This window comes from Symphalangus syndactylus, chromosome 1 (assembly GCF_028878055.3).
Source record: "Symphalangus syndactylus isolate Jambi chromosome 1, NHGRI_mSymSyn1-v2.1_pri, whole genome shotgun sequence".
NCBI lineage: Eukaryota > Metazoa > Chordata > Mammalia > Primates > Hylobatidae > Symphalangus > Symphalangus syndactylus.
This window is the reverse complement of record NC_072423.2, coordinates 122,062,548-122,084,672: the sequence shown is the minus strand read 5'-3', so window position 1 is coordinate 122,084,672 and position 22,125 is coordinate 122,062,548. Positions and strand designations below refer to the sequence as shown.

Below are 22,125 nucleotides of genomic sequence, written 5' to 3'. Positions count from 1 at the left end.
CAGCCATCCTTATTATGGAGAGTTTTCAGAGGCTCAACTTGGAAGAAGAGTTGCTCAGCTGGATAGGAAGTGAATCAGGATAGTCCTGACTAAGCTGGTGTCGGAGTTCACTATTACCTAAAAACATTCCTCACAAATCTTGCCAACCTCATTGTAGTAGTGAAGAGAAATTGAGTTAATATGACAGAATATTAAGATTTTGAAATTTATAATCAATTTACAGTGTATTTATAATGTTTTTAATGGGCTTTTTGTTTACAGTGGCACCACTTTTGGAGAGTTATTTAAGTTATTAAGTTATTAAGTAGCTTTCTCGCAAATACTCCACTTATTCCTAGCCAGATGAAAACAGATGGCAAAGTTCAGCAATTCTTCTGTTTTACCAAATCATTGTCATAGTTGGTGAGAAGAGATGTTCCTACAGAGACCTTATACACCTCTTTACCTTAAACCTTACCCCAGTTTCTGTTCCATCAGAATTGCAGGTATCAGTGAGACACATAGAAGCACCCACATTCTTTCCCACCATACTGTACTCTTCAAGTGAGAAGTCTTCTACTAGTTTTATCTTATTTTTTAAATCTAACATGCATTTATCACTCTGCACTGTTTTTGAAATCATCATGTTGATTATATTCTTATGGTTTGCTCCTTGTAACTGTTGAGGAATAGTACAGCATATAAATCTTCATGTTTTACGGATCCACTCCTCCTTGGTGAATACCTAGGTTATTTCCATTTCTTTGCTATTATGCAAAACAGTACACTGGACAGTATTACGCACAACAGTACACTGGGGAGATGTGTGCATTTTTCTTGGGTACATATGCAAGAGTTCTCCTTGGATCTACAACAAGTGATATTTGTGGATTGTGAGTTGGGTCATTTGTGATTTTTACTTAATAGTGCGAAATGTTCCCTACAGTGGCTGTATCAATTAAATTATTAGCAGTGGTTTGAGATCGCATTTTCCTATATCCTTCTAAATATCGATGTTATCCATCTTTAAAATTTTGCCATGGCTGGGCACAGTCGCTCAAGCCTGTAATCCCAACACTTTGGGAGGCTGAGACAGGAGGATAGCTTGAGCTCAGGAGTCCGAGACAAGCCTGGGCAACATGGTAAAACCCTGTCTCCACAAAAAATACAAAAATTAGCTGGGCATGGTGGTAGGTGCCTGTAGTCCCAGCTACTTAGGAGTCTAAGGCAAAAGGATCAATTGAGCCTGGGAGGCAGAGGTTGCCACTGCACTCCAGCCTGGGTGACAGAGTGAGACCATGTTTCAAAACAATATATTTTGTTTTCCAATCTAATGAGTAAAAAGACGCTTCTCAGCACAGAAGTGCATATTTCATCATACATTTATTCCTTTCGTGAATTGGCTGTTTGCATACTTCTCCCATTCTTACTCTGGGTTGTTTTTTTCCTGTGAATCTGTAGGAAATTTTTATATGTTGTGAATAATAATGATCTGTTGTGGCAAATACTGTCTCCCAGGTTCTAGTTGGTTTGTAACTGTAATTAGAGCATTGTTGAATAGAAAAATAAAAGTTTTACTACATTTTGATGTAGCTGAATTGTGTATCTTTCTGTGGTTTATGCTTTTCTAATAAAAATTATGATGGTAATTTTATATAATCTTGATTGACAATAAACATTATACAATCATTCACATACATTCTCTCATTTAATCAATGAGAGATACAACAATATCCCAAGGGATACAACAATATCCCAAGCTAAGCAGCACTTTGCAACATCTACCATATTATAGATGAGGAAACCTGAAGCTCAAAGGATCAGCAACTTGTTTCAGGTCATACAGCTGATAAGTGGTGAATTTCAGATTCCCACCACAGTCTGCATGATGTCAAGGCTAATAATAGTAATAGTAAACCACATTTGTTGAGTGCTTTATCTGTGATTTGTAAAGATATATAATTGTAAGATTATTTTCTTTTCTTATTTGATTCATTTCTGTTCTATTCATTTTATTATCAAGATTATGTTTATCTCATTAAATAAATTTGCAAGCTTTCCCTTTTTTTGTCTATTCTTTGTAACAATTTGAATAAGATGAGATTAATTCTTCCTTGGAAGTTTGGTAAAAGTTACCTGCAAAACCATCTGGGCCTCTTGATGATATGATTGTATACATAGAAAATCCTAAAGAGTCATCCAAAAAACTCCTAGAACCAGCAAATGAATTCAGCAAAGTTTCAGGATACAAAATCAATGTACACAAATCAGTGTACTGTTGGTACACCAACAGTGACCAAGCTGAGAAACAAGTCAAGAACTCAACCCCTTTTACACTAGCTAAAAATAAAATAAAATAAAATACTTAGGAATATACCTAACCAAGGAAGTGAAAGACCTCTACAAAGAAAACTACAAAACACTGCTGAAAGAAATCATCAATGACACAAACAAATGAAAACATATCTCATGTTCATGGATGGGTAGAATCAACATTGTGAAAATGACCCTACTACCAAAAGCAATCTACAAATTCAATGCAATTCCCATCAAAATACCACTATCATTCTTCACAGAACTAGAAAAAAAATCTTAAAATTTACATGGAACCAAAAAAGAGCCTGCATACCCAAAGCAAGACTAACCAAAAAGAACAAATCTGGAGACATCACATTTTCAGACTTCAAACTATACTATAGGGCCATAGGCACCAAAACAGCATGGTACTGGTATAAAAATAGGCACACAGACCGATTGAACAGAATAAAGAACCCAGAAATAAAGCCAAATACCTACAGCCAACTGATCATCGACAAAGCAAACAACAAATTGGGAAAAGAGCACCTTATAAATTGGGAAAAGAGCACTTTATTCAACAAACGGTGCTGGGATAACTGGCTAGCTACAGGTAAGAGAATGAAACTGGATCCTCATCGCTCATCTTATACAAAAATCAACTCAAGATGGATCAGAGATTTAAGTCTAAGACCTGAAACCATACAAATTCTAGAAGATAACATGCGAAAAACTCTTCTAGACATTGGCTTAGGCAAAGCCTTCATGACCAAGAAGCCAAAAGCAAATGCAACAAAAACAAAGATGAATAGATGGAACTTAGTTAAACTAAAAAGCTTCTGCACGGCAAAAGAAACAATCAGCACAGTAAACAGACATCCACAGAGTGGTTGAAAATCTTTGCAATCTATACATCTGACAAAGGACTAATATCAAGAATCTACAAAGAACTCAATCAAATCAGCAAGTAAAAAAACAAATAATCCTATCCAAAAGTGGGCAAAGGACATGAATGGACAATTCTCAAAAGAAGATTTACAAATGGCCAACAAATATAGGAAAAAATGTTCAACATCACTAATTATCAGGGAAATACAAATCATAACCACAAAGCGATACTACCTTACTCCTGCAAGAATGGCCCTAATCAAAAAATGATAGATGTTGGCGTGGATGTGGTGAAAAGAGAACACTTCTACACTGCTGGTGGGAATGTAAACTAGTACAACCACTGTGGAAAACAATGTGGAGATTCCTTAAAGAACTAAAAGTAGATCTGTCATTTGATCCAGCAATCCCACTAATGTGTATCTACTCAGAAGAAAGGAAATCATTATATGAAAAAGACACTTGCACACACGTTTATAGCAGCACAATTCACAATTGTAAAAATGTGGATTCAGCCCAAATGCCCATCAATCAACTAGTGGATAAAGAAAATGTGATTCATATATAAATATATAGAGAGATAGATGGTATATATATATATGGTATATATATGGTGTATATATATGGCATATATAGTATATACCATATATAGTATATGTATATGGTATATACTATATACGTACACCATGGAATAGTACTCAGCCATAAAAAGGACCAAAATAATGGCATTCACAGCAACCTGGATGGAATCAGAGACTATTATTCTAAGTGAAGTAACTCAGGAATGGAAAACCAAACATTGTATGTTCTCACTCATAAGAGGGACCTAAGCTAAGAGGACACAAAGGCATAAGAATAATACAGTGGACTCTGGGGACTCGGGAAACGAGGGTGTGAGGGATAAAAGACTACATTAGGTACAGTGTGCACTGATCAGGCGATGGGGCACCAAAATCTCAGAAACCACCACTAAATAACTTATTCAGGTAAACAAACACAACCTGTTCCCTGAAAGCCTATTGAAATATAATAAATAAATAAATAAAGCCACCCATCTGGGCCTGGTACCCTTTTTTGACAGTGTGGCTTTGGACTACTGTTTTGATATTTTTAATGGCGATCACTAGATTTCTAGTGAAACTATCACTTGTTTTCTATTATGTGTTCAGTGAATTTGGGCAATTTATAGTCCACATCCTCATTTTTACCTGTGAGAAAACTATTGTCAAAAGAGGGGAAATTTTTTGCTTAAGGTTACACAAAAAGAGGGTAGACCAATTAGTTTTAGGACCCAGGCTCCTAACTGTAGGGCTTGTATCCGGTAAAACAGAGGTCCCTATAATGGAGATAACAATCATCTGTTCACACAGTTTAAAGGGTTTTCTTTTTACTATAATCTATTAAGATAATAGGTACAAGTTATTTGCTCTCTAGAAATTAATAGGACTGACAAACGTGGATGTTTTTATTCCCATCTTTGAATCCTGCTGTAGTTTCTATGGCATTTATGCCTTTCTAAAATGCCTGAACCACAATGAGCTTCTGTTTCCTTGCCTCTGAGCTTCTGGTTTTCTTGTTAGCAATGTGGTAGATGTCATGTAATACTGATTAACTCAGAATATTGATGTCCATATTAAATGAACACATGGTCTATTTGTGCTAACCAACAACATTATGGTTCTCCAGTGGGGTTTGCTGACCACATGGTTTATGCTCAGGTATTTGTCTTATCTACTTCCTTACACAGCAAGGACAAAGTTTAACTAATTATATCATTATGGAAAGAAGGTAATGTTAAAATCAAGGGCCCTGGAGTGAGACTTACTAGGTTCCACCAGTTTTAATTATATAAAGGTATTACATAATCACATGTATCCTGAAAATAGGTCTATCTACTATGTATCAGTAAACATAAAATTAATCTTAAAAAAGGGATGTAATGTTAAATCAAGAGCTTTGGAGTGAGGCTTACTAGGTTTGCATCTCACCTCCACCCCTTCTAGCTGGGCAATCTTGAACATGTTTCTTAGCCTCTCTATGACTTACTTTCTTTCTCTGAATATACAAAAACAGTAGCACCTGCCACAGAGTGGCTATCATAACTAAAAGAGAGAAAGCATTTGGAGCATATGGAAGAGTACTTGATACAGGGAAAGCACTCAATAAATGTGATCCACTAATACTATTATTAGCTTTTGTGTCATACAGCTAGACATGTGAATCCCAATTTCACCACTTATCAGCTCTGTGACCTGAAACAAATTGCTAATCCTCTGAGTTACAGATTTCCTTGTATACAGTGTGGGAGGTGTCATACAATGCTGCTTAATTCAGAACATTGTCATGCATATTAAATGAGAGACTGTATGTGAACAATCCTCGTATGTTGCTTGACAATTAAGATGGATATTAGCTTAGTCTATTGGCTGCTGACCAGCTTTGAGAAGTCTTGAAAAGAAATAGAAAGTTGGAAGAAGAAAAAATCAAGGATACTGAAAGTTATTCTAGGTACATATTATACATAAACAGTGCTTATGGAGAGAAGTGAATGAATCCCATCATGGGAAAGGTTGTAGTGGTGAGCATATAAAGTGTAGTGTATGAGGAGTGGGAAAGGCTAAACTGCTGATAGACAAATGACAACTACTTACAAGTACTGTGAAGAGGCAATGATAACAAGAAAAACTATTTTAGACAGACATCCATATGAGGCACACAGGAAAAGCAGCCCCCACATGATCCCTGCCTTAACCACTACCCCAGCCTGTGTGGGACACAGAGATGGTAAACTTACAATCACAATGATGAAATCAAGGCAGCACCAGGCACTGGTGAAATACTTTCCAAATCCGAAGGCTACCCATTTTAGTACCATCTCCCCGATAAAGATATATGTAAAAATCATGTCAGTACAATTTATTAATTCTTGGATTTTGGGTTGTTTCTCGAGGTGAACATCTTCAAATATCTGAAATGAAAAAGCATAGCCATAGGCCAGGTTGAATATTTGCAAAGAACTCCTTGGTAACTTTACTTTTTGTTTTTCTTCCTTATGTGAATAAAAGCTGGTATCTCTCTTGGTAAGGAGGTTTTGCTCAAAAGATATTAAGGCTAAACTTTTCCAATGGAATCCATTCCTTGAGTAAGTAAAAATGGAAGAAGGAAAATCCTCTTTCTTCTGTTGTCACAATATTTCCTCAACTTCTTATCACTGGTCCCCTGAATATTAAAACATCTTCCTAATGGATCACCACATTATTTCCTGGGCTTCCTCATCCTTTCAACTCCTGCCAAATATGTCTTGTCAACATTCCCAGGACCACCCAGTGGCATAGACCATCTCTCATCCTCCCAATTGCCTTGGTGGATTAATTCAGTGTCTCTTTATTGCTTATAACATTGAGTCCAAGTGCCTTAGCCCATCCTCTAAATCCTGCCAACCCCGATTCCCCTCATCTCCCCCTACAAACAGCCTTATCCATTTACCTTACCATTCCCTACCAATAGTGTCATTTCGTATGTGTGCCATGACATTAACAAAATTTGGAACACTCTAGGCTAAAGCTCCCAGTGTAAATTGCTTTGACTATTAAACATTGTTATCTGTAATTATGAAAAAGAGATCCTGGTTTTCAGAGAGACCCTTTTTAATGCTACATCCAAACACTTCCCTCACCCGAACTGTATGTGATTCTACAGGGTCTATATAACTAGCATATAAGCTGTCCTTTTGGCCTTTACAGAGTTACTGAGAATGAAAGAAAGGAAGAGGCCCTGTTACTAAAGCTGCCCATGAAATTTACGCCAACATTGAAGGCAGGAAGAGAATCATCCTTGCTGTTGGGGACTAGGGTAAGCCCATAGCTCCAAAGTCCTGGGGTGAAAAAAAGAATGCAAAAGGGTAAAACAGTCTCACTTCCAATTGCCAAGTTGGTTTTTGGTTGAAGAAGGCCCTCTTTCTCATCCTCTGCTCTTTCAGCTCTTCTTCAGCTTTAAGATTTCAGCTTAGCTGATATTTTCTATAGGAAACCGTCCTGTTCCAGCAGGATTGGGTTAGGTTCCCATCCTACATGCTCCCATGTCTCCCACTGCTTCCCTGAGTAGGCCACTTAATTGCTCCATCTATCTTGAGCTATACTTTCTGGTCTATAATCACTCCCGCTTATCTTTTCTACTAGACTTCAGGCTCCTGGAGGTCAGGGACTTCGTTTGTTTGCCTATTGAGGATAACCAAATCTGAATGGTATTGGGTGCTCATTTCCTCCCTTATTTGGGAAGCTTCCCAGTAAGCTGGTTCAGCAGATCTGAGTTAGCTCAATGGATGAGCAGGCTTATACCTGCAATTGAACTTCAGAGGCTTCCACATTATATCTAGACCATTTTCTGACACAGGAAGCTCTTATTATTACATAGTTGCCTAGACCAGAGTTTCTCAAATTCTAATGAACCCCAAATCACCTAGGGAACTTGTTACAATGGACTGCTTGTTACAATGTAATACTCTGCGTTTCTAACAAGCTTCCAGGTGATGCTGCTGCTGCTGATAGACACATATAGTGGCAAACGACTTGATGTCTATTGTTCTCATTCTCTACAAATATGTATAGAGAAGTATGGGCTGGGTCCTTCTCCTGGCACGCTCTGCATTGTGTGTTCAGCTTTGCTCTGCCCAGCCTACACCTGCCTTTCTGAAGGCAAGTAAGAATTGGGGTTGTGTGCCCTCTGCTACATTTCTGATCATAAATTTTCTTTTTATGGCACCATGGGGCATTTTTGCTGTGGCCTTTTGGCACTGTCACTGCTTTCCCACTGCCTATCATAAGTATCATTTGTGGAATAAATACAAGAAACCCTACCACTTGAATAAGAGTAGACAGCCAGTGAAAATGTAGTCACCAGAAAGTCTACAGGTAACCCTGGACCCAAGATTAACAATAAAAATTGATCAAGGGAATTCTCTGGGATGGTTTTAGAGAAATCTGCTTTTCTATTTGAAGAATAATTTACACTGTAGTAAGCAGACAAATGGAGATGTATGTTGATCACAGTCCCCGGTGGGCTCTGGTATGTATTCATCTCTTTTCACCTAGAGATCACACATGTGTAAAACACTAACCAGAAGCTATGGGGTGTAGGAGCAAGACATTTCCTTGTCTTTTTCCACTTGCTAGTGATTCGCTGTGAAATGTTCTGTCACTCCTAGCAGGGGAGAACCCAAGACTCCTGGGTTTAGTAATATGGAACCAAACTCTCATAACAAACTCATAACTGTTTGTTATGTCAAACAGTAAGAGAGTTTGGTTCCATATTATTTAGCTACACATTACTGTATGATCATTTTAAGGGGAGATGCATGATAGAAAAAAGCAGAAAATAGAAAAGGAGAGGGAGAAATATGCAGGTGATAAGAGAAAAGATACTATCCCCCCCAGCAGGGAGGGGAAAGGGAGACGAGAAGGGCCAGAAGGTGTGGAGAAAGAGCATAAAGGAGTGGATAGCTCTATGGCTATGGAAGCTGATGGGTTCAGAGTTATTTCTAAACCTCGTTGGGACTCATACCACACTTTGACCATGCATATAAAGCAACAACTCCTTGTCCTTTCTTTCAAGGGATCATGAATTATAGAAAATACCAAGGCAACTTATTATATCCTAATCTGGTCCCTGTAACTCCCTCCCATAATATTTTGCCTTTCAGAAAACAGCACTATGGCTTATGGTAACAGGGAGAGTCGAAGCATTGCTGTCTAGAGGAAGAACTATGTAGGATACAGTGAAAATGTCTAGAAATCCCCCAAAAATGAGAGGTAGATGATCAAGGACCAGACTCTAGTGGCCACTTTAAAGTGCTGGTTTTCGTTACTCTTCCACACAGATAAAGCATCTTTGCTTGGGGATATCCCAGTTGAGCACGACTTCAGAAGTTGTGCAAAACCCTATCCACTGTGGGAACCAGCAGCACCAGAGACCACTTCTGTCTGGTCTCCCATATTCACAGTCCCACGAGAAGCCAGGTCAGAGTGCAGCTTCCCCAGCTGCCCTGATGCCCAATGTCTCCACAACACCATGATGATTTACCAGTGCCCCACTGCTCAGCAGAATCACAAAGATAATAAAGCTCTCAAACCAGCTGTGTTTCACTATTTGGTAGCAGGTTTTCCGCAGGTTCCACCAAATGACCCAGGGAGGCTTTCTCTTGTCCAAGCTACAGCATGGAAAGCAGCAACCAAAGCCTGAAAGGAATTAACAGTAGCACTATCATTAGTGTCTGTAATAAACTGCATTAAAATGCAACTCTTCACCCCTTTCTGTGTTCATGCCCCTTGCCATGTGACCTGCAGTTGCTCCCATTAAAGAAGTAGAGCATCTTTTTCTAACCTCTTAAATCTGGTCCTGGCCATGTGACTTACTTTGGCCAATAGAGTGGAATGGAAGTCACACTGTGCCAGTTCTGAGCCCAGGTCTTGAAAAGCCTTGCATGCTTCCACTTGCTGTCTTGTGCCATCTCCACAAAAAAAGGCATATTCAGGCTACCCTATTGGGTCTGGAAGGAGGATGATAGACATGTGGAGCAGAGCCATGTTGTCCTGTTGAGCCCAGGCTAGATAACACTTGTATGAATGAAGCCAACCAAGATCAGCTGAATCCTGCAGGCACATGTTTATTATTTCATGCCACTGAGGTTTTGTAGTTGTTTGTTCTGCAGCAATTTTTTTTTGGTAATCATAAAGAGATCATGTCTGGAGGACTCCAGGAAATGAGGTAGGATGGCCACAGGCTTTGTGAACCTCTCAGGTCATACACAAAAGAATTTGATCAAATGTTGAGATGTTTACAAAGAGCTGAGCATTTGTTCTGAACACACACAGGCCTTCAGTATAGACCACATTGCCCTTTCCACCTTTTCTCCTCCTCCCCTTGTACAAATTCTGCTGATCCTTACTTCATGATGATTATAACATTCTGCTCTTTTCCTCATCTTCTTAAACCACTACGGGCTCTCTTCACTCTGCCTCTTTTCTTCTTCCAAGAACATCAGTAGTTTCATCTTCCTAAAAGACTACACTCTTTTCCTGGCTTTTATCCCACTCCTCCCTTCTTTGATAAAACCACCTTTCTTTCTCATCTCCACTGTTGACATCATAGGCACACCTCAAGGGCCAGTGCAAACGTAAATCAGGAGAACTGCAATCTACTGGAAATCCTTAATCCAACTCCTGTCCAGCTTTGGAGCTGTTAAGCAACCTGGAATGTGAGTTTGAAACCTGTTGTTTGTGTTCTTTCTGGACCCAATTTAGTCCTAAACTTATAGATAATTTTTTTAGATTCATTCATTAATTTGTTGTCACTTACTTATTTATCAACATTTGTTGAACCCATTTCTGGGCCGGTTTCTATTCTTACACTAGAGATACAATGCTGATGAAGTCACTGCCTTTGTTTTTAAGGACCTCATGGGGGAAACCAGTGCAAATAAGTTTACTACAATGAATATAAGAAATAGTAAAGGCCTATAGGAAAAAGCCACTACGTTCACTCAAGGAATTAGGAAAGCTTGCATTTATTGATTGCTTATTTTTGTTCCAGATGATCTTCTAAGTGATTTATATTCACTCATTTAATACTCACAACAACTATTTGCTTTGTATACTATTATTACCCTCATTTTAGAAATAAAGCACAGAGAGGTTAACTAAATTGAACAAGTCACACAGCTTATAAGTGGCAAGGCCAGAATTTGAGCTCAGGCAGTTTCGCTCCTAAGCTAAACATCCTGACTACAATGTCTAAACTCTTTTCTTGGTCTTTCACCTCAAATATACCCTGACATTGAATGCCCTGGGAACCACAGAAAGTGGCAGACATATTGGCCCAGTGGGCTTTCTAAGACAGTTTTCTGGAGTGTTTACCTGGCATGTTGGGCCGTGTGAGAGGAGCCCAATTAAAGCGAAAATTTCCTGAAATCCCCTCTGCCTAGACCCGACAATCGCCCCAAGAATCTATGGGTGCCCACTCATTGCTTTTGTCTCCAATAGAAGTAGAAAGATGATATCTACTAAAACCACAGAGCTTCAAAGAAGAACAGAAACCCCATCCAAAGATTCGGTGAACTGGATGCAGAAATACTGCCACTTACCTTTGGGCAAACATCTCTCTGGTTCCTTTTTGGGAACCATCTCAGGTAACCATCCAAAGCCATCCTGAAGATCAATGGTGCTACATTCTGATAGTATACTGGTAACATCAGACTTCTGCACATCAGAACAAAAGGAAGGGGGTGCCTTTTACTAAGACCTTCTTTCACCATGGTAGTATGGAGTTTCTCATTGTCTGATTTTTTAAGGATGAAAGGAACTAGGCAAAGGTTTCTAGGATGAGAGGTGTCAAGAAACACCCCTCCTGCTGGGTCCTTTTCTAAGTGCTATGACCAGCCTGACTTCAGAAGAGAACTCTCTAGCTCATCTCTATAGCTGAGGAATAGCAATGCATATGAAGATACAGTACCTCCACGTTTTCTCCCTACAGATCATAACCCTGATAGGCTGCCTAACTCCAATTATGTGATGAGAAGAAGGCTACTTTACTGAGGCTATAATTTTCCACTGTCTCACCTCCTGGAATAATAGGCCGAGACCAGTGGTTCTTATTTCTTTGGCTCTCCAGGAGACATTTTGGCAATGTCTAAAGACATTTTTCATTATCTTAACTGGCGGATGCTACTGGCATCGAATGCATAGAGACCAAGGATATGGATAAACATCTTATAATTCACAGAAAAGCTCACCACAACAAATAATTGTCCTGCTTCAAATGTCATACTAGCAAAGTTGAGAAACCTGGCCTAGACTTTTGCTCAAAACTCGATTCTTGCACTTTTCTCTGCATTAATTGTGCCATTTTTCCATAATAACTATCCTGGAGAAGGTGTGTGGATGAGCCACAAGTTCCTCTGACAACATCCTAGGAAAATTACCTTTCGGGGATCCTGTATGGTCAGATGAGGCTCATCTTCAGAGAACATGTCAATTTCCACACTTGGAACTCTCTGGCTGGTGGGCTTCTTGTTCTCCTGATGGAGCTCATAGGCCTAACACAGAGAGCCCAGAATAGAAATAATATTCCTCCTGGACATGTCACTTAAAATGAAAGAAGTTTGAATGCTATTTGGTTTTCTCTTTGTCATGAGAATAAGCCTTTGACATTATTACTCTTTTTGCTCTTTAGAAACTGCTCCTGGAAAAACTTAACATAATATAACTCTGGGAAAACTACTAGAGGAAACAGATACTGAACTTGTTGCAAAGATATGTAATCAAAACAGTATGGTTCTGGTACAAAACTCCACAAGTAATTCAGAAATAAAACTTATATTGGGATTTAATATAATTTATATGGGGATTTAATATATTTTAAATGCGCTCTTTCAATTCAATGGCTAAATAATGAATTATTTAATAAATGGTACACAATGCCATAATACAGTAAAAATAAAATATATAATCTTATGATATTCTGATGTAAAAATAAATGGGTAAACATTTTAAAAGAAAAATTTGAAAAATAACTTGCTATCATGTGGGGTACAGAGAGTTTCCTTAGCAAAACAGGAAACTAAAAGACATAAAGAAAAATAAGAAAATATATCACTACATAAAACTGAAAAATACATTTGTTCTGATGAACTACAGGAATATCTAATAAGGATGTGTACAGTCATGTAACCAAGCAGCTTGGCAGCTGAGCCTCAAACTGTGTTTTAAACATTTTTTTCTTCTTTTCCTCTTCCTCTTTCCCCTCCAAGTCTCAAGATACAACTTTGAGACAAACTGCATATGTGTTACCTCTTACCATGAAATACAGCCTTGGAATGTGCTGTGAGCCTCCACTGCCTTTCCTTTCCCACACTATATTCCCATACCCTATGCACATTGATTTACCTAAATGCTTTTTAAGGACACACCATGTTCTTTTACGTGGTCATATGTTTTCTTAGAAGCTTCAAGAGTCAGATCCTGACAGGGACCAGGTACCTCTAGAATTCTCTCCCCAACAAGATTACTTCAAGAACGGAACATACTTCAGGCTGTAGAGTGACTACAAGATTGACCGCAACTAATTTATAACCTGGCAGGATCCATGATGGCACCAGCCCCTTCACCACATGGGACAATAATTCAAGAGGGGCCACTGGAGCAAGTCACACCACCTGGCACCTCCTAGCCCCTCTTGCCTGTTCTGCATCTCAAACCCTTTCTTTAAAAACCCCCACATTCCTTCCACAAATTGAAGAGTAGAATGGGTCTCTGCTCTTCCCCTTGCTGGCACAGATAATAAGGGAATATTGCTCTTTCTTATCATAATTTGTTATTATTTTGAATTCTTTTCATAAGCAACTAGCAGCCGGACGGACCCTTTTGCCGGTTACAGTCACATCTTGGGTAAATGTTTTATCCTAACATCTATGTGAAGACTCTTGCAACTCTGACATGATAAGGTCATGATTCAGGAAAGTTTCTCCACACATGTAATAGCATACGTAAAAATACACACACATACAAATATAGCCACAAATATACCTCACAAACATACACATACAAAAAGGGGCAATCTGTCTGTGGACTAGACACAGAAAAGAAATATAAAGTAGTAAGAATTTAAATAAGATAGCAGGTAATGGTGTCTAAAAGTACTCTAGATGAGGAAGGGAACTAGAGCTATATTTAAGGCTTGAAACTGTGGGCTGAGGTAAAGTTTTTGCACTTAAGAGAGAAAGCCAAAAAAAAAACAAATGCTGTAGCAAATGCTTATAATTACAATTGTACAAAGCTGCATACGTAGGGAGACAGGAAGAAGTACAGCCTCAGAAATAGGACCTGGCAAAGGTACCCACTGGTTCAGTGACTGGATCTGCAATGTGACTTGTATCATTATTAGACAACAACCCAAAGTTGGCAATATAAGACATGGATCTGAAATGGATGTCACAGAAGGATTTATTGCAGACAATCACAGAACTTAGATCGCAAAGAGAATGACAGATCCTCCCACTAAAGATGAGCTTTTAAGCTAACATTCCAAAATATATGAGGAAACAAACATAAAATCAGTAGACTTCCTAAAATTAACAACTAGGAGGTGAATTCACTTGAGAAAAAGATGAAAGTAACATAATAATCTGAAAATGTCTTTAAATTAATACATTTAGAATTTGATAAAGAAGTCACATAGAGTTTCACATCCTGGATGATAGCATGATAATCTCTGTGGACGTTCTCCCTAGGGAAATAAACATAAGTGGTGAAAACTGTTTTAAAAATAATTTAAAGTCTCTGGAAATTATTCTGAGTGTGCACAGCAAATGAAGAAACATTTGTTCAAGAAAATCCACCGAAATTCAGTAAGAACGGTAGAAATTGATGACACTTAAGCCTTGATCTGACCTCTCCCCCCGGCCCTTCCAGCCAAGTTTTATGGAGGCCCCACTCTAGACTGAGGTGGCCAAGAAGATAGGACTCCCTCTACCCTAGCTCTCAATCAAGGGATGTGGTGATGGGTGCACCAAAATCTCACAAATCACGGCTAAAGAACTTATCCATGTAACCAACAACCACTTATTCCCCCAAAACTACTGAAATTAAATTTTTTTAATGAAATTGAAAAAAAAAAATATTGAGCCTTTTGAATGGAAAGGCACATCAATGATATCTGCATAAAGGGAAAATCTTTTTAAATGCTTACATTTAAAAAAATACAGCCTACATGTTAAATTACCTATTGCAGGCCAGGCGCAGTGGCTTATGCCTATAAGTCCTGCACTTTGGGAGGCCGAGGTGGGCAGATCACCTGAGGTCCGGAGTTCAAGACCAGGCTGGCCAATATGGTGAAACCCCATCTCTACTAAAAATACAAAATTAGCCAGGCGTGGTGGTGCATGCCTGTAATCCCAGCTACTTGGGAGGCTGAGGCAGGAGAATCGCTTGAACTTGGCAAGCAGAGGTTGCAGCGAGATGAGATTGTGCCATTGCACTCCAGCCTGGGTGGCAAGAGCAAAACTCCGCCTCAAAAAAAAATTACTTATTGCATACTTATTTTATTTTAGTGCAAGGCCTGTCACATGGTGGTCATTCAATGCATTTGAAATAAAGAAATGCTGGCCCAGCACGGTGGCTCACACCTGTAATCCCAGCACTTTGGGAGGCTGAGGCGAGCGGATCATGAGGTCAGGAGATCAAGACCATCCTGGCTAACATGGTGAAACCCCATCTCTACTAAAAATACAAAAAAATTAGCCGGGTGTGGTGGCAGGCGCCTGTAGTCCCAGCTACTCGGGAGGCTGAGGCAGGAGAATGGCAGGAACCCAGGAGGCAGAGCTTGCAGTGAGCCGAGATCGCGCCACTGCACTCCAGCCTGGGCAACAGAGCGAGACTCCATCTCAAAAAAATAAAACAAAATAAAATAAAATAAAATAAAACAAAATAAAGAAATAAAGAAACGCTGTTTAGTATCATCAAAAATAATCCCATTTTCCAATACATAAATGATTACACCACCATGAAATGCCTACCAATAAAAATGCATGAGTTATGGAAAAAACAAAAAAAGTAGCAGCAGCTGCAGGCCACCAGCATTTCTTATCTCTTCCAACTCTGAGTTAAGGCCTCTAAATTTCTAGTGAGTGTGGCCAAAAAGTTGGCTCCCTTTTTGCATCTAGCCCTCCACTCATAGGGCAGAGACTTTATCCCAGAAGCGGCAGCCCAAGAATACTAGAATCACCCTCATTCCAGCTTACTTGTAGGGCAAAAGCTCTGGGGGTGGGGAGGATTAAGGAAGAAGGAAACTGAGAAGTTGAGAGGCTACTGCCCCTGCCCAAGTGCCTGGAATTGTGCTTAAGAGAGTTTGCCCAGAGTGGGAGGTAATTCATAAGAAAAAAGAGCTCTGAAGCTCTCCATAGAACTGACTTTATTTGAAACAAAGTGGTGTGGGGAAGTAAAAGTCTAAGAGTGCTCTTGAAAACAATGGATATTGGATATTTTGATCATAAGCAAATAAGAAGAGACTGGTAGCTCTCCTTCATTAAAGGCAACAAACTAAAACATAGGTCAGCAAATTCACCACAAAGAACTATGGAAAGTGATGGCTAAGGAGAGTCCCCCTGGGGTCAAAACAAATCTCAAAGACTGCGCTTAAAAGCTATCACTTGCTGAATTTAATTGAATCAGACAGTTGAGTAATTTATGCCCCATGGCATTGTCAAGGAAAATAGAGCAATTATCTAGCAATTAGTTGAGCCTAAAATCGAAGTGTAATACCAAAAGAGGCAGACAGCTTAACAGAGAGATCACAGAAGGAGACAAAGATAGCCTTGCTGAAACAACAGTCATCCTAGACTGACCGTGTGCACATCCAAGGATGTACTCTCCTAGGAGTGACACCAAAGCTTTCACATTGTGTGTGAATGGAGGGGGATGGATTGGAGAGGGAGTGGATTCCACTAAAATAGTCTAGCCAGACTACCATTTAAAAAAGAAGCTTCAGAGAGGAGAAAAGTGAATCAATTATAGAGTTTCCACAATACGTTACTGAAAATGTCCAATTCAAAACAAAACAAAACAAAATTATGAAATGTGCAAAAAACAAGAAAGCAGGACCCATACAGGGGAAAACAGTCAGTAACAGAAACTGCACATGAAAGGGTCAAGATGTCAGAGCTAATAGAAAAAGAATGCAAAGAAGCCATTATAAATATATTTAAAGAATTAAAAGGTACAATGCTTAAGGAAATAAAAGATACTATGACAATGTACAATCAAATACAAAATATCAATAGAAATTATATTTTAAAAAGAACCAAATAGAAACTTTGGAGTTGAAAATTATCATAACTGAAATGAAAAAGTCACTAGAGAGACCAACAGTACATTTGAAGAAAGAACCAGTGAATTTAAAGATGAATCAACGGAGACTGTGCAATCTAAAGAGCACAGAGAAAACAAAAGAAAGAAAAATAAAAAGAGCCTCAGAGAAATGTGGTGCACCATTAAGCACACCGACCAGAAAGGAAAGAGAAAGGAACAGAAAAAATACTTAAATAAGTAATGGCTGAAGACTCCTCAAAATTGATCGAAAACATTAATCTACACGTCTTAGTCCAATTTATGCTGCTATAATAGAATTCCTGAAATTAGTAATTTATAAAGAACAGATGTGTATTTCCTACAGTTCTGGAGGCTGGGAAGACCAAGGTCAACAGGCCAGTATCTTGTGAAGGACTTCTTGTTGCATCATAACATGGCAGAAGGCATCACATGGCAAGAAAGAGAAAGGAGGGAAGGGGGCCAAACTCATTCTTTTATTAGGAACCCACTTCCACAGTAACTAAACTACTCCCACAATAACAGCATTAATCCATTCATAAGACCAGAGCCCTCATAATCTAATCACCTATTAAAGGGCTTACCTCTCAACATTGTTACTTTGGGAATTAATTCTCCAACATATAAACTTTAGAGGACACATTCAAATCCTAGCACTCCACATCTAAGAAGCTCAATGAAACCCCAAGTAGAAAAAACACAAAGAGATCTACACCTAGACACATCATAGTAAACGGGCTGAAAGACAAAGAAAAGAGAAAATCTTGAAAGTAGCAAGAGAAAAGTGGTTCATCATGTACAAGGTGACATTGATAAAATTAACACTGACTTTGCATTAGAAATAATGGAGGCCAAAAGGCAGTGATATGATATATTCAAAGTGCTGAAAGAGAAAACAACAGTGAACCAAGATTTTGATATCTAGTGAGGCTATCTTTCAAAAATGAAGATGAAATAATCACATTTCCAGACAAACACAGAGAATTCTTTGGTAGTTGGCCTACCTTATAAAGAATACTAAGGGACATCCTCCAGGCTAAAAACAAGTGACCCTAAATGGTAATACAACACCCCCCAACACACACACACAAGTATGGTAAAAAATATTTATTTCTTTTCCTTTCTTCTTTTAGCTGATTTCAAAAGCAATTGTGTAAAACAATATGTTTAAAATTGTATTGCTGGGTATGTAACATATAGAAATAAAATATATTTGCTAATAAGAGCACAAAGGATATGGGTGGGAGCAAAGTTGCATTGGAGTAAGAAAATCACACCTGCAGGTAACTCACATTCACAGGAACAAATGAAGACAGCCAAGAGTAACTAAGAAGATTGTTAAAATAAATCTTATAAATATACACTTATTTTCTTTTATTTTCTCAGCTCCTTTAGTAGACATCTAGTTACATTAAGCAATAATAAAAAAAGTTGTTTGGGTTTTAACATATATGAATATAATATGTAGAATTAAAAACAATACAAAAAGAGGAGAGAGGAAATAGAGCTATATATGAGTAATATTTCTATAGCTCACTGGAATTAATATAAATCTGAGATAGATTCTGACGAGTTAGATGTATATGTCAAATTTTAGAGTACCCAAATAAGGAAATAATTTCAAAAAGATTTTGAAAAAACTAAAGTTATTAAAATGTTATACTAGAAAATATTTTCTTAATGCAAATGAAGCAGTAGAGAAATAATAAAGGAAAAAACATGGAAGACATATAGAAGACAAAGAGGAAAATATGAGAAGTAAATAAACTGAATTAACAATAGCATTAAATATGAATGGGTTAACCAATCCAATCAGAAGGCAGAGATTGCCAGAATAGATAAGAAAACAAGATCCAATTATACAGTGTCTGCAGAGGACGCATTTTAGGTTCAAAGATATAAATAGATTGAAAATAAAAGGATGGAAAAAGACATGTTATGCAAACAGCAACCATAAAAGAAGCTGGGATGACTGTATTAACATCAGACAAAATAGATTTAAAAACAAAAAACTTACTAGAGATAAAGAGGGACATTTTGTAATGATGAAAGAGCCAAAATATTGGGAAGATATAGCATTTATAAACATATATACACCCAATGGAAGAGCCCCAAAATATATGAAATGAAAATTGACATAACTGTTGGAAGAAATAGACAATTCAACAATAAACATTGGAGATCTCAATACCTCATTTTCAGAAATGAATGAATAACAACTAGATAGAAGATCAACAGGGAAGTGGAATATTTGAACAAAACTATAAGCCAGTTAAACCTAGCAGACATCTATAAGACACTTAATTCCAAATGGCAGAATACACATTCTTCTCAGGTACACATGGAACATTTCCAGGATAGACAATACACTATGCCACAAAACAAGACTCAAAAATTTAAAAGGGCTGAAATTGTACAAAGTATGTTCTCTGATCACAATGGAGTGAAATTAGAAATTAATAACAAATAGAAATTTGAGATATTTATAAATATTAAACAACACATTTATAAATAAGCAGTGGTTCAAAGAAGAAATCATAAGAAGAATTAGAAAATAAGATAAAATATAATTAAATATATAGAAAATAAAATGTATTTGATACAGCTAAACACTGGTTAGAGAGAAATTTATAGCTATCAAATATGAGTCAGTAAACAGGCCCTCCTCAGACATCAAATCTGTCACTACCTTGATCTGAAACTTCCCAGCCTTCAGAGCTGCGAGAAATAAATTTCTCTTGTTTAGAAGTTACCCAGTCTATGATATTTTGTTATAGCAGCCTGAACAGAGTAATACAGTATCCATTACCCTCACACTCCCTGACAGCCCTCATCTCCCACCACTCCTCACCCACAAGATTGGTCTCTGCAGAAACTGAGTTTGTTCCCAGCACTGCCTTTTTTTCCTAAAACAAACAAACCAACCAACAAACAAAACATGCTATTCAGTTTACTTCCCAATCCCCTTTTCCTCACTTTTCAGCCAGTCCAAATTCTACATTTCTTGTAGAGTTCAACCAAAGGAATTCCCCGTCACCCCAGCCCATTCTGATTTTGCTCCCCTCTGAACTCTTCTGACACCTCCTATCTGTGCCACACCTGCAGGACCACAATAAAGAACCTGTCCTGAGATGTGTACATGGGTATCAAAGGGCAGCCACATTTTATACCCTTACTTTCCTTGCATAGTGCCTAGAAAAGGGCAGGCTACCAGTGCCCCTGTGGCAGCTCCAGCTTTGTATGACCTTTAAGTCTATGTGTGAACCTTCATACCTGTTGTTCAGCCTCAGGTTGTGTGATGCGCTGTGCATTATCTTCACCAGAAAATTCAACATCATCTTCCTCCTCCGCAAGTGGTGCCAACCAAGTCCAATCATGCCTGACGCCCAGGGTCTTTGGTACTGAGGTTAGTATACCAAGCTCCTCCTGGGTCTCTGAGCTCCTTTTCATCTCCATGACCAGGGGAATGATGTCTTTGCTTTGTGCAGGACAGCCTCCTGTCACCTCTTTTTGCTGTGGTAAGTTTTGCTTCCTGCACCACTTGTGACAGAAATGCTCAAGAGTGTGCCTCACAAAACAAAAAGCCCGGCGGAATCGATCCAGTGCTAACTGGACTTTAGTTTTCCTGGCCTCTCCTTCTAAGTTTCCATTTCTTTCCTCATTGCTAAAGGAATTGAGCAGTAAGGCAATGAAGAGGTTGAGCACCTGGGAATGGGGTGGGTAGCAAGAAGAAAGGAAAGTTTAGCAAAGGAAAAGATATAGTCGGTTTCCAGGACAACTTTTCCCCAAGACTAAAAACAGAATCAAATGAGAGTTCTATGCCCCACTGTCTCCTAAGAAAGTTCATCTATCCAATAAATAAAAGATTGAGAAAGAAATAGAAACAGGAAGACGAATAAAAATTGAAATTAAAGGGTGCAAATAGCCAAGTCCACTTTCCCTACATATAAAGAACATGGATGAGTAGACCCTCACCAGGGTAAAGCAGAATGGGATAACCATATGGCAAAATTAAGAGTACATTTCTTGAGGAACAGCTGGATAGTGAGCTTTGATTTTTGCTGGAATTTCCCACAAGGATATGAATCTGATATTCAAGCCCAATGTACAGTCCTTTCTTATTTGCATATTTGTGAGATGATGTACTTTACAGTTTCTTTAGGTCCTGTTGCCCTAAACTTAGTAACGTTTTGGGGCCAAGCCAAGGGAGTTGGACCAAATATGCAACTCTTCCTCTGAACCACATATCACTTCAAATTCACAGAATCCCAATAGCTTCCTACCTGGGTTCTTTGCTCATAATTACACACTCTCTAAATCATTGTCTTTACCTCCTCAAATTCCTTTGTTTGTGGCTCTCTTCAGCTTGACAATAGACAGCCTTTGGAGAGAAGTGCCTGGTGGGTGTGAATGGGTCTAGTCACAGTTCCTCAGCTGCACTGTGAGAATTCCCACCTCTGGATCTTTGCTTAAGCTCTCGTCTATCTGTCTAAGTCCTCCTTACTGTATAAGTGGTCTTCTCAAGTTCTGTAATCTTCCACGAATCCTTTCTCAGTGCTCTCCTCCCACTCCCACTGGTGATGCCCTGTTCTTCTGAGCTTTTGTATGTGTCACTTACTGTCTAGGTACACCATTTATTAGGTACTTAGGATAAAGCTATCATGTGTAGAGAGTTAATTATATTGCACTATAGCCCCAACTTGATCCTGAAGATCTTGTGCAGTAAGGCAATGAAGTGCACTTAATTAGCCTCCTCATAAATATCTATGCTTCCAGCTGCAAGTAACAGACTCAAGCCAGCTTATACAACAAAAAACTGTAGCATAACAAGAAGTTCAAAAATAGAACAGCAGGCCAATTATGACACGAATACAGGTTTGTTCTCTCTTTTCACTCTACCTGCCTCAGTGTTGGCTTTGTTTTAGGCTGGCTCTTCTCATGGTTGCATAATGTTTGCAGTTTGGTCCAAACCCCTCTGGCTAGGCACCAATACCTCATTGAAGTTAGGGGAACAGGGACCTAAAGAAACTGCACAAAGTACACCATCTCTCAATTTGTGCAAACAGGAGAGGATTGCACAGCAGTCCTG

At 38.6% G+C, this 22,125-nt stretch overlaps 1 protein-coding gene across 1 annotated transcript in view; it reads right to left on the bottom strand.

Annotated features, from left to right (window-relative positions):
• The window catches only part of SCN11A (sodium voltage-gated channel alpha subunit 11), a 97,578-nt gene that overhangs the window by 27,128 nt on the left and 48,325 nt on the right, over positions 1–22,125 (bottom strand). The window contains exons 15-19 of the mRNA XM_055294803.1: positions 20,310–20,741; positions 12,137–12,250; positions 11,300–11,414; positions 9,241–9,395; positions 5,957–6,130 (exon numbers count right to left, since the gene is read on the bottom strand). Coding sequence (XP_055150778.1) covers positions 5,957–6,130; positions 9,241–9,395; positions 11,300–11,414; positions 12,137–12,250; positions 20,310–20,741 — 990 coding nt within the window. The remainder of the gene's footprint in view (positions 1–5,956; positions 6,131–9,240; positions 9,396–11,299; positions 11,415–12,136; positions 12,251–20,309; positions 20,742–22,125) is intronic.